This window comes from Marmota marmota, unplaced genomic scaffold (assembly GCF_001458135.2).
Source record: "Marmota marmota marmota unplaced genomic scaffold, marMar, whole genome shotgun sequence".
Lineage (NCBI taxonomy): Eukaryota > Metazoa > Chordata > Mammalia > Rodentia > Sciuridae > Marmota > Marmota marmota.
Window position 1 is genome coordinate 28,933,145 of NW_026000249.1, and position 16,157 is coordinate 28,949,301.

A 16,157-nucleotide genomic window follows, 5' to 3' on the forward strand; every position below is an offset into this window, starting at 1 on the left:
GAGCCAGAGAGAGAGAGAGAGAGAGAGAGAGAGAGAGAGAGAGAGAGAGAGAGACTGCTGCATTACAGAAAAATATATAACTATTAAAACTTATTTTTCTGAAGAATAACTAATCTAGGCAATGTTTCAGGCATACTGTTGGAAAAATTAAATTATAAACAGAATGAATGAACTTAATGTTATTTAAAATCCCACAAACATAACACACACAATACATATATTCATACTAAAAGAAGCCTAGGAGGGTATACAACAAAATATTTATAGAACTTATTATTGGGAGAGTGAAGTTGGGATTATTAACCCATTTTCTTCATTGTCCTCTTTTGGGTTTTTACAAATTTCCTACAACGAACAGCTATTACTTATATAATCAGAAAAAATATGTAAATTACCATGTTGAAAATGAATAAGAAAAACATAATTAAAAGATATTGAGACGTTGCTTACGTGGAATAGGGTATGCAAACCGGTCCGGGTGCTTTGTGATGAGGGTGTTTTTTATGTGTCTTCTCCCAACACCATGTGCACCTATGGCATTTTTTGGAAAAAAAAAAAGTTAAAATTGACAACTGTTAATAATATTTACAAAATGTTTTTAAGGTGAGAATAAGTAAGACACTTTTATAGCCAAACTTACCTAATAAGACTAGTGTTTTCCTTTTGAATGCTGGCAGTTTTACTACTTCTTCATATGTGACAAGATCTAATTGATCAAACACTAAAATGCAAAGATTCAGAAGAAAGGTCAATTTATGGAATGAATATTTCAAGTACGTAAATTGTAATTTTACTGGCAAAAACCAAGTTACATTAAAAGTATCTTAAAATATGAATTCAATTTATGGTATATGCTTTACATGTGATTGAAGTCGTATAGCATTTAGGAGAGAAATTTTCATTTTAAGCCCATGAAAATGCACTTTAGAAACAGGGGCAAAGATATGTTGAGTACATGCATAAAAGTCCAATTTGAAAGGATACTGCATATTTTTTCCCATGCAGTATCTAGCAAATCATATGAATTCATTCAAAATCACATGCTGTTCATATTTTTACAATTTAAGAAATCAGCAATACTAAAAAGAAAAAGTCTATGGACAGTGACCAACATGAACAGAGCATGAATGCAGCTAAAGTCAACCAAGAGAGGGGCCAGCTAGATTGTTTCTAGAGAGAAATGGATGAGAAATGCACGGCCATTGGTCTTGAACTTCATGGTTCTTTCTTTCAAATTGATTAAGGTGGCATGCTAGATTCTTTCAAAGTCAAGTTCTGTAACTATTGTCACAAGCTTTTAAATGAGCATCTTGCAAGTTCTATTGTAACAGATATCCATTCGATGGAAAATCTCAGGTACGTAAGTAGGAGAACATGCTTTCCTGGCCCTGAAACCATGTCACTCATCACCATGGGCAGTTGTGTGTGATAATCAGGATGAACAGGATGGCAAGAATAGTAAAGGAGAATCTGAACTCAGAAACTTTTGCAAAAGGAGAGTTCTCTGATTATTACAGACCAAGAAGAAATAGTTTAAAAATACTTCTCTGACACCTGCCTGTTAACAACACAAGAAGGATTTTAAGCAACATGTGAAAGTGTTCTGAGCAAATGACCATTCCTGTTGAAGTTCAACATGGTCAGTTTCTCACACAAATTTGAAAATTCTCACAAGAAGGCTAAAATCATCTGTCTGTTTCCTGCAGTTTTTTTTTTTAACATGGTCATACCCAAATATTGTCAGGTACACACTAAATCTTCCTCTTAAAAGAATAATGAATTAGCCCTGGAATTTATTTATTTATTATTATTATTATTATTATTATTATTATTATTATTAGTATTGATTGAACCCAGGGGCGCTTTATCACTGAGCCACATCCCCAGCCCTTTTAATTTTGAAACAGGGTCTTGTTAAGTTGCTTAGGGCCTCTGTAAGTTGCCAAGGCTGGCTTTGAACTTATGATCCTCCTGCCTCAGCCTCCTGAGCCACTGGGGTTACAGGCATGTGCCACCATGCCCAGTTTCTAGCCCTGGATTTTAGAGGGGTTGAAGTAAATTTAATAAAATCGATTTCACATTGCCATAAAGGAATCTGGGATGCTTAGGTTCATCATTAAGAAGGCATCTGCTCCCTGAAACAATGTGGCTAAATGATTGTATCAGCTTAGTAGCAAAGTACCTAACAATGCAAAATAAGATACCCTGGAATGCAATAGATCAGAAACAAACAAATGAACATAAAGCATGATTCTCAAAATATATATAAAAAGAAATACGTTAATAAAGCATTAGTGCATATTAATGGGTACTTGTGCATTTGTTTTTGTTCCATAACTGGATTTCATAAAGGTTGACTGCAAATCTTTAGAGCATATTCCCTAGCAGCAGCTAAAAACGACGACATGTTTTCTGTGTTTGAAATGGCACACTCCCAAAATTAAAATGAACATGAGGCTCTCTGTGGCAGAGCTAGCTAGTAATGCTGCAGTGGTAATGGAGTGATGAGAGCTGCAAAATGAAAGCAGGAGTGCTTATGGCATCATTTTTTTGTACCTATTGTCTGCTGAGTAATATTTCCATCAAGAAAAAGCATGCTTGTGGAACAAGTACATCAATTGGCTGATTTATTTATTTATTTAGGTACTGTGGATTGAGCCCAGGGACACTTAACCACTGAGCTATATCCCCAGCCCTTTTTATTTTTTATTTCGAGACAGGGTCTCACCTAAGTTGTTTAGGGACTCGCTAAGTTGCTGAGGCTGGCCTTGAACTTGCAATCCTCCTGCCTCAGCCTCCCAAGCTGCTGGGACGACAGGCATGCGCCACCATGCCCAGCTGATATGTTTTAGTGTGTAAAAAGAATCAAGTCTCTCATGAAAGATCAAGATGATGATGACACAAGCATTCTGAATGGTAAACACATCCCCTCCCTCTACAGAGCCCTGACTCTGGTCCTACTGGATTAAGATGTCAGTTTTTAAAAACACCAAGAATGTGTTAGATATCAACAATCAACACCACGAAATGAACAGATAGGTTAAACATCAGCATCTTAACCATGAACGAGTAACATGAAGGGGTTACTTTGCTCTAAATGAAATCATCACGTGGTCATAGGGTTGCAAAGCAATAAGAAAGGATATTGAAACATAAGAGATACAAGGAATATTAGGAGCGTACTTAAAGATTGAACTTTTAAAGGTTTTAAGTTGCTTGTTGATTGAAAAAAAAATGAAACCACCAAAAACACAGAGGCATAGTCATTCAACAGGTTACTTACATGCACAGAGGCCATTGGGAGTGAGACAGCATGAAAAATGTACAGGGGTCATTGAAATATGGCTTTTCATATATTAGTAAAATAAAAGTATAATATGCACAAAATAAACTTTATCATGCAATATTCTAAACACAAGGCAAATCAATCACATTAAGAAACAAACTCATTTTAATAAAAATTTAATCATATCCTTATATAAAAGCCAATGGATTTCATATACTAGCATCTGGGGTTGAAATTTTACATGGGAATTTACAAGACACTCTTTTTAGAGCGCGTAGGTGTGGAAGTCTTTTGTTTTTTGTTTTGCACCTTCCTGTACTGTTTGCAATTTCTAATTGTGCATGCCTATTACTATTATTATTAATTTTTGCCAGCTCTGGGGATGGAACCCTAGCACATGCTAGGAAAGTGCTCTACCACTGAGCTGCAGTGGTAATGGAGTCATGAGAGCTGCAAAATGAAAGCAGGAGTGCTTATGGCATCATTTTTTATACCTATTGTCTGCTGAGTAATATTTCCATCATCATCATTATTATTATTTTTAATACTTTCAGTATTAAAAATAATGCCCTAGGGTGGCAAGGCCAGAGGCCACTATTTTGTCTTTAGAGTTCTATGTACTCAAGAAAACAAAAAGCATAAAAGTAAAGTACTTTTACTTTTAAAAGTAAACAGCAGTAATTTGTAGCACTAAGCATAATTTAAACATACTTATGAATGGTATTGTAGAGATGCTCTCAGTTCATATGTATGTATATAATAGCATATTTTAGGATATTCAAATATCACTGGCTCACGGATCTGTCACTTAAAAATGAATGAATGAGGGCTTTCTTTCTTCCTTCCTTTGTACTGGTGATTGAACCCAGGGACACTCTACCACTAAGCTATATCCTCGGCCCTTTTTAGTGCTTATTTTGCAACAGGGTCTCCCTAATTTGTTGAGGCTGGCCTTGAACTTGTGATCCTTTTGCCTTAGCCTCCAGAGTTGCTGGGATTACAGGTGCAAGCTACTGTACTTGACGTGAAGACTTTGTAATTTTAAAAAAAGTTCACATTAGTAACTTGATCTAAAATTTACTTTTGGAAGTTTTAGGGGTGCAATTCTAGCAGCACGACAATGCTTTTTGCACCGAATGAATGTGGCTAAAAATCTTTACGTGTTGCAGAAAATGTATTTGCTGTAAACACTACACATACCATAATCAAATTTTTTTCCCAAGGATTCAGAAATACTTTCTGGCATAGTTTACTTATATTTCTCTGATTTCCTGGTAGGTTACTCAACATTCCAGACACTTCTTTTAAGTTTCTGGTAATTACTTTCCAGTTGAATCTTTTCCATTAAAAAAAAGCTGTTAGCATTGAATCCTTGTCTCAGTTTGAAAAGCTGCAGATATCTTCAAAGACTATACAAATCTCCAGTTAAAAAAGGGCATTGCATACTGGTCGCATCAGGCCATGGAGTGTACACTCGAATGCCTGCAGTGGCCAGGAAACTAATGTGGTTAAATGAAGTGGGCCAGACACAAAAACAGGGGATTGTGGGGTTGGTGGGCGCTGGAGAGTAAGTGTCCATCCAAAAGGGCCATTGACGGCCCAGAGTCCTTAAGAAAGGAAGTAGCTCACTGTTCTGCATTCCAAGGGAAGTCTAAATCCAGAGTTTTATATTGAATAATCTGACTTTCAAATGTGATAACTTATAAAATTGTTTTAAACACTGTGTGTGAGAGACAAAACTTATTTATGGGTTCAAATTGACTAACAAATAGGCTGCCACTTTATGATGTGAGATGTAGGCCACACAGATGAGCAGAATTTGGTTTTAACTAAATAATAGCATTTCCTAGTGACAGAAATGGAAATAATTCTGGTATTATTGTTTCCATAAGTTTTATCTACTGACAGTCTGAATCCTTTATTTTTACCACAAATATAAACAATTTCAAAATTTGATGATAAGGCTTGGCTCTTGCTGTCGATATATGATCAATTCTCAAACATTCGGATTATGAAACAAAACATACTACTCTTATTTGCTAAGTACTACAGGAAGAACAAAGGGCATATTGTGTTTCATTCAATTTCTGAAAAAGCCAGAAAAATCCTCTGCAAATATAGTTTGATGTGTGCCCATGAGCTCATCTGGCTCGTTTTCAGTATGAAAGATTATATTTCCAATTTTTTGATGTTTCTATGTATCTGCCTTACTAATGGAGGTCAATAGTATTTGCTTCTCACTCTTTTAGGGCAATTCTGTATGTTAGGATGAAATTTCATTATGGCTAAAAGCAAAAGAGCTGATAAGATGCCCAAATTCCCTTCCTGACAATCTGATGTCTTGTAGAGTAATAGCAATCCCTCAGGAAATGGAAGAGTTGGTTGGTGAAGCAGAAGAAATCTAAAGAAATGGTAACAGAAAGAAACGCTAGGCTTTGTCAGGCAGAATAATCCAGAAAGTGCAAGAAAATAGCTGACCATTTCTCCTGACCAGAGAAACTGAAAGGAGAGCTTGACAGATTATTTTGCAGGTGAGAGAACCCTAACAATGATATTCTGACTAGAGAATCACAGATAAACCTAAACAAAAAGAAACTTTTTTTCCCCCTTGGTCTACATTTTATTGGTACTTAAAGGTCAATTATCATTTCATATTAGAGGTGAAAGCAGTAATATGTCATAGTTTAGCAAAAAGCTTACACAGGTCTAGCTTCTGTGACACTCAGAGAGATTTCTCAGGCTGCTAGAGGACAGCGGATCACAATATAAGAACAAATGCTCTAAATGGTTCAGAAGGCAAAAAATAATCCCCCTTCCCGCGCTGATTTCTATGCCATTAGAGAAAAGCATTGTTTAAGGAGCTCTGCAAGAACCTTCTAAGGAGCTCAGACTTCATTTCCCAAGAGGGTTCACATGCAGAGAAAAGTACTGACAGGCAGAACACTCACTTAAGCAAGGGATTGATTCGGCTCTGATGCTCAGAAGAGATCCTTAGTTAGGAAAACACTGAAGATAACAAATAAGTGGTTGAAGTAGGTCCCCATCCCCACTTGCCCTCGCTTTATCTTCATTTTGAGTTTCCAAGAACTTAGATAGGTCAATGGTTTGGGACAGATGTAAAGACAGAGGAAAAACCACTTCTGTTCTACCCATTAGGCTCCTGCCTTCTGTATCAAGGGTGAAATCTTTTAACCTTGACAGGCAATGATCTACCAAAGAGCCAAAGCCTGCTGTGGGATAGAGTACTAAGCTTCCTTAAATGATACCCATGTGGCAGGCCACGTGGTGAAAGAACACTGAATTTGAGAATTAGAAAAAGATTGTCTTGATTGATTAGCTGAATTCCCTTGTTTGTTTTTTGGTACTGGGGAATGAACCTGGGGGGGCGTTCAACCACTGAGCCACATCCCCAGTCATTTTTTTTTGTAGTTGGACACAATGCTTTTTTAAAAAAAATTATTTAATTTTTTTATGTGGTGCTGAGGATTGAACCCAGAGCCTTGCATGTGCCAGGCTAGTGCTCTATTGCTGAGACACAACCCTAGCCCCCCCAGCCATTTTTTTAAAAAAAAATATCTTATCTAGAGACAGGGTCTCACTGAATTGCCGAGGCTGGCCTTAAACTCCTGATCCTCCTGCCTCAGCCTCCCGAGCTGCTGGGATTATAAGCATAAGTGATTTGCCCGAGTCCCATGGTTACTCAGGTGTGCTGATTTCTGGTCCTATCTCAGGCTGCCTATTAAGCTTACAGATGTATTTGCAGGACCAGTGTGCTCCATCCGTTAGGAATCAGAGAATTAAGACAACAGAAGAGACTAGTGATGTCCCGGTGCTCAAAGAACAGAAAAAGTGAACCACAGAAAATACTGGCTGCCAGACTGGATGCTGATTCTCTGGCAAAATTCTTTAATGCATGATTGATTGGGTTAATTCTTTATCATCATTTAGAAAGACCTAGTTTTTCAATGGATTTGCTTATTTTTCCTCATAGCTGAATTCAAGAATATTGGCAAATTGAACACTCATGTCTATGGGCCCTCCATTAGTACAGTATAAAACTAATGATGCACTGACAGCCTTTAACCAGCCATTTCTTTGTTGTTTTCTAGGTTTAAATTGATTTCAATACCATCTATGTCTATGTGTCATTTAATATTGTAAATTTTTCAAATTAAGATAATTTTTTTGAGTATTTAGATAATGTCAGTATGTTTTCTTGTGAGCCTGTTAGATTGTGCTGGCAGAAATAAAAACAACTAAGGACACTTGGCAAAAAACTGCTGACATCTTAGGTTGAGCAACACTCTGCATTGCATTTTTTCAAAGCATACTACTTGAGAATTTCCAATTAATAGTGGCTAGACTGCATTTAACTAGTCTGCTTTAAGTATTTCTTCTCTTTATAAAACAAAACAAAAAGTCATTATGAGAGGAGTGCTCTGTAGTAGTACATAATCAGAAATAAAAGATACATTTTATCAGAAATAAAAATGTGGTACAATGTAATTAATCCGGAAAGAAGGACTTCCCATTTAACACTACCATTTGAACTTAAAACTATGTGGCCATTCACATTCATCTTGTACCATACAGCATTTCAAAATGTTTATTTTAATTTCTGATTCAGAAATGAAAATTGAGAATTCTTAAATATTTTTTCCTAGTGAATGTTAGAACATTCTACAGAGAAAGAAGCTTTTCATATTTGTCCAATTAATTATATTATGTTGTTGGATTGAGTATGTGTGTTTGGATTTGCTTGATTTTTTTGGGTCACATTTGATTTTTGGAGTTCTTTCTGAAACCTTGGGAACCCATCTAATGCCAGTGTCAGGGCTCTTAATTCCTCAGAAAAAGTTCCTTACAAAAGGAGTCATTTTAAGGAATCATTGAAAATAACTGTATCATTATGTATTTTCTTTTCGCTTAAGCTACATCCTGCGAGTCTTCTGGGAATTCTCTTGCAATAACAGATCATGCTTTCTTGGTATTCATTTCAGTTTTTAACAAAACAAGTGAACATTTTGACTTACGTTGCACACAAGCTTCCATATAGACAAACAAACTATGAAGGGAAGGCCAAGATAATGTCTTTGATTTTTTGGGAGCTTGGAAATGCCATGAAGGAGAAGACTACTCACAGAAACGGACTAAATCAAGTTAGTACCTATGTCATCTGCGCCCTTTCAAACCAAGCACTGAACCTTTTGCAGCACAGCTTGTGCGTGCACCTTTGCCCTTAGATATCTGTCATGGGGCCATGTCCAAGCACCAGGGAGGAAGCCAGGAGGGAGGGTTATCTGATCAAGGCCAAGGGAGGTAAGAATCCTGGGGTCTTGGCAAACTCTCAAGCTCCCATTTCTCAGGGGAGGACTTAACTTGTTGACATCCCCGAATACAGTATTTCCCAATAGCATTTCTATCCAATAAAGTTCAACTTTGTAAAATATATTGTTAATCACCAACATATTAATCGGAGGCAGAGTTTTCTTCATGGTTTTGCAAGTTGGTGACAGTCTCACAGGGTGGAATGTTTTGGATAAACTCTGAAGACCAAATGGAAATGTTACATCTACATTGGTCTTGGAGATGTTTAACCCAGCCTCAGGAACCGATGTACTTTTCCCTACCTGCATTGTGCTTTGCCAAATATTTATCTTTGTACTGCTTCTTTTTCTTGCCAAACCAAGTACAGCTGGCCTGCTGCTCCTGTTTGGTCTTCTCCATTGCAATGCAAGCTACTCGCCTAGTACACAAAGGAGGGGGAAAAACCCACCAAAATTAATGTATACATTAATATATATTAATGTATAAAAGAGAAAGATGATTCATTTGAAGAGTTTACATGAAAAAGCATGAACACACTCATTGCAGTCTTTCAAATCACTCACAAAAGACTGCTTTTTGGTTTGCATGATGATTCCTTAGAAATGTTTAAACAGCATAGGCTTATGTTAAAATGGCATTGCATTTCTTGAACATACATCACTGATAACACAGATCAGGAACTTAAACTTGTGGCTATGAGAATGATCATGGGATTTTGAGTAGAGACAGGCCTCTTTTGAACCCTGGCTTTGCCACTCATTAGCTGGTATTGAGTACTTAGTGTTAGGCACTTTTCTAGGAATTTTACATATATTAACTCAATCTTTCTAATGACAAACAGAATTGTGTCACCATTCTACAGATGAAGAGATATTGAAGGATTGAGAGGCTAAGCAATTTGCCTGAAATTACACAGCTAGATTGTAACTTTACTTTACATCCTGTCAAAGTAGGGAGAGTCTGGCACCCAAGCCCATGACCTCAGCCAGAACATTCTATCAGTAAGGTCTTTAATCTCTTGGAGTTTCTCAGAGGCTGTTATAAAGAATTAGAAGACAAAAGGTAAATGTCCCTACCTCAGTGCCAGGCACACAGTAGATGTTTATTTAGTAAATGGTATTACTACTGCATGACAATTCTTTTTTTCTTTTTCTTTTTGCAGTACCGGGGACTGAACCTAGGAGTGCTGTACCACTGATCCACATCCCCAGCCCCTTTTATTTTTTATTTTAAGATAGGGTCTGGCTAAGATGCTTAGGGCCTTGCTAAGTTGCTGATGCTGGCTTTTAAACTTGTGATCCTCCTGCCTCAGCCTCCCAAGTGAAGTCCCTAGGATTACAGGTATGCATAATTGAGCCCAGCCTGCACAACCAGGCTTAGTCCAAGATAGAAAAAAAAAAGTGTTATAATTAAATTATTATAAGCAGAAAATTATAATTTTGGTCTACTTGATTATAGTATGCAGCATTGGTAACATAGGCAGAGATGTTAAAAAATTGCTCTCTTAGGTTTAGTCTATGCAGATACTTGCCTTTTTTTTTTTTTTTTTTTTTTTTAGGATGTTGCCATAGATTTTACTCTTAATGATTTTACTTATGGATCAATCAGGAGTCCCTGAATGAGTTATATAGAAGGAAAATCCAAAATCACTATCAGAATGCCATATGGTACTATTGTAAATGTGAAGTTATTTTCCAGTGGGGTTGTACTGATGATGTACACTCCCACCAGCAGTGTATGAGAGTTCCTACTGTTCTACTTCCTTGGAAACATTTGGTATTATTAGTCTTTAATTCTATCATCATGATGGATAAGCAACATAATACCACTGTGTTTTAGTTTACATTTAACTGATTAGTAATGAGACTGAGCACCCCTGGATTTCTTCTTTTGTAAAGTGTCTGCTTAAATGTCTTGATTATTTTCCTGATTTGGATATTATACCTTTGTTAGTTCTACGCATTGCAGATACCTTCTCCTACTCTATGGATTGCTTCTTTATTTTTTTATGGTATCTTCTAATGAACACATATTATTAGCTTTAATTTAGTTAAATTTATCAATCTTTCCTTTAATGAGAAGTATTTTTGATATTTTAAGAAATCCTTCCTAGTCTTTGAAGATATTTTCCAATATTACCCTCTCAAAGTTTATAGTTTTATTTTTCATGATTTGGTTTTTAATGTAAAGGAACTGAGTTTTGCTGTTTGTGTGAAGCAGGGGTCTAGCTTCTTTCTTCTTTTTCTCCCTAACAGATACCCAATTATCCCAGCACAACTTACTGAAAAGTCCGTCCATTTCAGACTGCTTTGCAATGCTATTTCTGTCATATATCAAGTGCCCATTTGTGTATGGGAGTGTTTGGGGGTTCTCTATTCTTTTCATCTGGTCTATTGGAGCATCCTTAAATTTACACTGGATTATCTTTAATTTTTTTTTTGTACCAGGGATTAAACCCAAGGGTGCTTAAACACTGAGCCATATCCTTGGCCCTTTTTATTTTTATTTTGAGACAGAGTCTCACTAAGTTGCTTAGGGCCTTGCTAAGTCGCTGAAGCTGGCTTTGAACTTGGGATCCTTCTGCCTCAGCCTCCTGAGCTGCTAAGATTACAGGCATGCACCATCATGCCCCACAATACCTGATTATCTTAACTACTAAAGCTTTATAAGTAGTCTTAGAATCTAATGGAGCAAGACATCCTTACTCATTCTTCAAGAACATCTTGGTTACTCCTTAACAAATGTATTTCCATGTAAACTTTAAAGTTAGATTGTCAATTTCAAAACTGTTGGGATTTTGGCTGAGGTTGCACTGAATCCATAAAATCAATATGGGAGGAAAAGATTTTCTACAATATTAAATCTTTCAGTTCATGAACACAATATGTCTTTCTGTTTTCCTTAATGTTTCAATACATTTTATAATTTTTTTCTATAAATTTCTCAAATACCTTTGTCAGATTTGTTTCCAGGTTTACTGATTTAAACAAACAAACAAGCCTTTGTAAATGGTATTTAAAAACCACTTTGTAATGATGAAAATTTCAAACACATATGAGAATATAATGAAATGAACCTCAGATACATACAGCACAACTTCAACAATTATTACTCATAACTTATTTGATTTTTTAAATTGTATCTCTGTGATATCTTATGTTCCTTTACCATTTTCATTTCTTGAATATGGGTAATTAATCTAGAGACCTAATAAGATTCAGGGTCAATTTTTTTTAGAGCCTCATGGTGTAGCAGGTGGTATTATGTATGGCATCGTTTAAAAGTTTTACTTTCTGTTTGTGTCTGGTAAATAGAAGTGGAATTGATTTTTATATTTTTAAGTGTTTTTATTAGTTAATTATATACAACAATGGGGTTTATTTTGACATATTCATAGATGCATACAACATAATTTGCTCCATTTTAATCCTTAGTACTTACTCTTTGCCTCCCAGCCTCCCTCCCCATGATCCCCCCTTTAAACTACTCTACTGGACTTCTATTTATTTATTTATTTTAAAGTTAGTACATTATAGTTATACATTAAAGTGAAACTTACTGTGATATATTCATATATGTACATGACATAATTTGGTCAGTTTTATTTCAGTTTCTTCCTAGAATCAATTTTTAAAATATTGATTTTTATATCAGCAAACTTGCTGAACTGTCATATTAATTCTAATTGTTTATCTATAGATTCCTTTGAATTTCTATGAATCACAACATCTGAAAAATTTTTCCTTTTCCAATAATGTTTATTGTAGGTTTCCTGTAGATGTCCTATATCAGGTTAAGGAGGTCCCCTTCAATTCATGGTTTGTGGGAGTTTTAATTAGGATTGGGTGTTGAATTTTATCAGAATTTTTTTCTCTATCTATTGATATGACCACATATCATTTCTTTAGTCTGTTAATAGGCGGATCAGGCTGATTGGTTTTCATATGTCAAAACAGCCATTTACTCCCAGTATAAATTCCACTGGGTCATGATGCTTTGTCCTTTTTATATATTGCTGGACTCAACTTGCTAATAATTTTGTTGAGAACTGTATGTGTGTTCATGTTGAATACTGGTATGTAGTTTTCTTTCTTTCTGTACTGGGGATTGAACCCAGGGGTGCTTTATCACTGAGCAACATCCATAGCCCTTTTTATTTTGAGACAGGGTCTCACTAAGTTGCTTAGAGACTTGTTTAGTTTCTGAGGCTGGTTTTGAACTTGTGATCCTCCTGCCTCAGCCTCGTGAGCTGCTAGGATTACAGATCTGTGCCACCATGCCTGGCTGGGATGTAGTTTTCTTGAACTGCCTTTATTTAATTTTGGTTTTGGGGTAATAATGGCATCATAAAATGAGTTGGAGGTATTCTTCTCTATTTTCTTAAAGATATTTTTCTCCATGCCTCTTAGCCTTTCTTGTTCACTGAGGTTTCTATTTATTTTTGTTTGGGGAGAAGACATTTACTGGGAAACACTGACCTATCAGTGATAGCATCACAGTCAATCTCCATATATTACCTTTGTGGCATACTGAGGAGACTGATGAGATCTTCACTTTGGAGATTCTTTTGGCACAAGTCAAAATATACTATAGTCTCAATTAATTATAGCTTCTCTGAGGCACAAGATTATTGGAAACATGAACAGAATTAAGGATTTTTTTTGACAAGTTAAAAAAAGACAACCCTTGACCTTGTGAAGCCTATGTCATCAAGTACATAGTATTTTACAATAACAAGTTCCCAGTAAAAGTCAGTGGTGTGGTCATGTGTGGTATGATAGAGGAATGAAAGTGACTTTTTAACCAGCCACTCAGGAAATCAATGGCAATTCTTTAGCTCAGTCAGTGCATAGAAACTGTGTTAGGATTAAGGTCAACATGGAGGGAAATTTCAAATACAGCTTTGTGACTGATGTCAACTTTATTATCAGAATTAAAATCTCAGTGGCCACACACCTGTTAGGATGACTTTTAAAAATTTCATATAGGGGAATGCCATTCAGGAAAAAAAAAAAGAAATATGTGATACACCTGTTAATTTTATTGGTACCTTTGTTCATAGGCAAGGGTAGAGATGACCGATTCAGAGACCCAAACATATTAAAGACCTACATTGATGTGACTATAGAAGGACATTTGGGTCAAAAAATTTTGATTTCTCATCTAGCAGATGTGAAAAATGTGACTTGGTAGCAATACATTTGAATAAAACTTCTAGGTCTGGCTGATGATACTGTTTCAAATCTTTCTGGTAAGTATTTCATGCACACTGACATTTTAGAGCCCAATTCCCTTTCTCAATAGAGGGAAGCTGCTTTTTCTCTTGAGCCATTCAAGAATGGCTTCCTGTATCCCCTAAAGTCCTAATCAGATCTTAAGGGACATACCATCCAGTGGGTTTCTTCCTCATCATCCTGGTCAGAGTTCCTATCTCCTTCCTATTAAATTTTACAACTTTAATCTAGTTCATTAATTTTTCGAAACTGAACATATTTAAAATGGACAATTTCATCAGTTTTTGATGTTATGTATAGATCCCATGAAACCATCATTGCAATCAAGATGAACATTTTCATTACCCCTGGAATTGTGGCAGGCTCCTCTGAAATCCCTTCTTCTCTCCATCCCCATCCCTATGTGCTAGGCAACCATTATTTCTATAGATTAGTTTACATTCTCCAAAAGGTTATGTAAATGGAATCATATAGAATGTCCTCTTTTTTGCCTGGATTCTTTTGCTCAGTAGAATACTTTTGAGTTTCATCCCTACTATTGTATCAATGGTTTATTCCTTTTTATACTGGGTGGCATTCCATTTGTACAACTGTGTCATCACTTTTTTAATCCATTCACGTGGTGGAACATTTTAAAGTCATTTTAATAGATGTGTGGTCCTGAGATTTTAATATTGTTACTGTATACTCCACCCCCCTTGAAAGTTCTTTTGGTTCTTTTTCAAATATGTCATGTCATTTATATTTTTTCTGTTCCCTAGAGATAATTTTTTCAAGCTCATTGTTGAATATTTTAAAACTTGGTAATGCTGATTTTAAAATATTTGTCTTCTAATTCAATATACCAAGTGGGTTTGAGTTTGTCTTTACTGTCATTTCTTTTGGGTCTTGCTTGTTTCCTTGTGTGCTTGGTGACTTGGACTTGCCGGTCACTGCCCTGAAAAAAGTTAATGTAGGGCGTTAGGATGAGGTTGTGGGGTTAAGATGAAAATGTTCTTTTTTTACAGACTTTCTTTTTGTTTATATCAGATATGTGGGACTATTAATAAGGAAAATGGAAACTTCAAACCAAATACATGGCTTGGGTTTCCCTGGCTGCCCCAGACTAGATGCACCTTGGTCTCAATTCATTCAAGGTGGACTGGTGGAGTTTGTTTCCTCTTTACTTTTGCCTTTTGCTTTGCTCAGTGACAAAGCAGCCATCTCTATAGTTCCCTGGTTAAAGAGGAGTAAGGCTCTGCTGTTTACTTTTAACTTGGAGGTATCACCTTTTATAGTCCTAATACTATGGGGAGGGTCTCTTAACAGATTCCTCAACCTGTTTAGGCTGCAGGGCTTAACCTTGGTCCTCTGGCATAGAAGTGTTCAGTAAGGGCAAATGCCCCTCCTGGGAAAATGCACCAATTTGGGCATTTCAAATTTCTGCTTATCATTCTGATTAAAAGCTTTCATAGAAAAAATTGTTCACTGAGTTCTCTAGTACCTTTTCAACTATTCAGTGCGTTCAAGGCCTTTTTAAAAAACATATTTTCTGCAGCACTTTTCATTTTTTTTCAGCAGGAAGATTAATCCAAATAACCTAGTCCACCATTATGGGAAAAAGTAAGCAAATCTGCTTTTTCCACTGACATTTCTCAGGATTCCTTCAGAGGATTCCAAGTTCTAGATATTAGTGGGACATGATTTTTTTTTTTAATAGATGATCTCATTAGGGAGAAGAGGTTTGGGATCTACAGAATTATTTTTGATAAATGTTCATAATATATGGCAACACTCAGGAAAACATTTTGTAGAATGTAAATCTCTGTTAAAAGCATAACAGAAGCATCATCAAAGTGATTTAGAATCGCTTTCCTCTGGTTTATGCTAAACTGTTTCTTGAAGATCAGAGTGAAAGACAAGGCCAGATGGAAGTAAGGCTGCTGCTTGTCTGGGCCCACATATCCTCATGTGAAAAATGATGGCATCTGAAGTCCTCATCAGCTCCAGCATTCTAAATTTAAGAATATTTTTGGGAAACATGGGATAGCTGAAAGAGGCGAACAAGTAGAAGAGATTAACTAAGATAACTGAGAAAGCACTCTCTTTTTTTTTTTCCTACACTGGGGATTGATCCCAGGGCCTCACACATTCTAGGCAAGTGCTCTCCCATGAAGCCACATCCCCAGTCCTTTTTATTTTGAGATAGTGTCCAGCTAAATTACTGAGGCTGGCCTTGAACTCACAATCCTTCTGCTAAGCCTTCCAAGAAGCTGGGAATACAGAGGGGCATCACTGCACACAGTTGAGAAAGTTCTTAATTATTGAGA

The 16,157-nt window shown here is 36.2% G+C and overlaps 1 protein-coding gene across 9 annotated transcripts in view; it reads right to left on the bottom strand.

Annotated features, from left to right (window-relative positions):
- Positions 1-16,157, bottom strand: part of Cask (calcium/calmodulin dependent serine protein kinase) — a 224,306-nt gene that overhangs the window by 14,126 nt on the left and 194,023 nt on the right. For 6 of the 9 annotated variants that reach the window (XM_015488115.2, XM_015488113.2, XM_048796315.1 and 3 more), the window contains 3 exons: positions 8,917-9,032; positions 641-721; positions 451-531 (listed from right to left, as the gene is read on the bottom strand). In XM_015488115.2, the coding sequence (XP_015343601.2) occupies positions 451-531; positions 641-721; positions 8,917-9,032 (278 nt within the window). The remainder of the gene's footprint in view (positions 1-450; positions 532-640; positions 722-8,916; positions 9,033-16,157) is intronic. The other 3 variants (XM_048796316.1, XM_048796314.1, XM_048796311.1) reach the window with 1 other exon arrangement.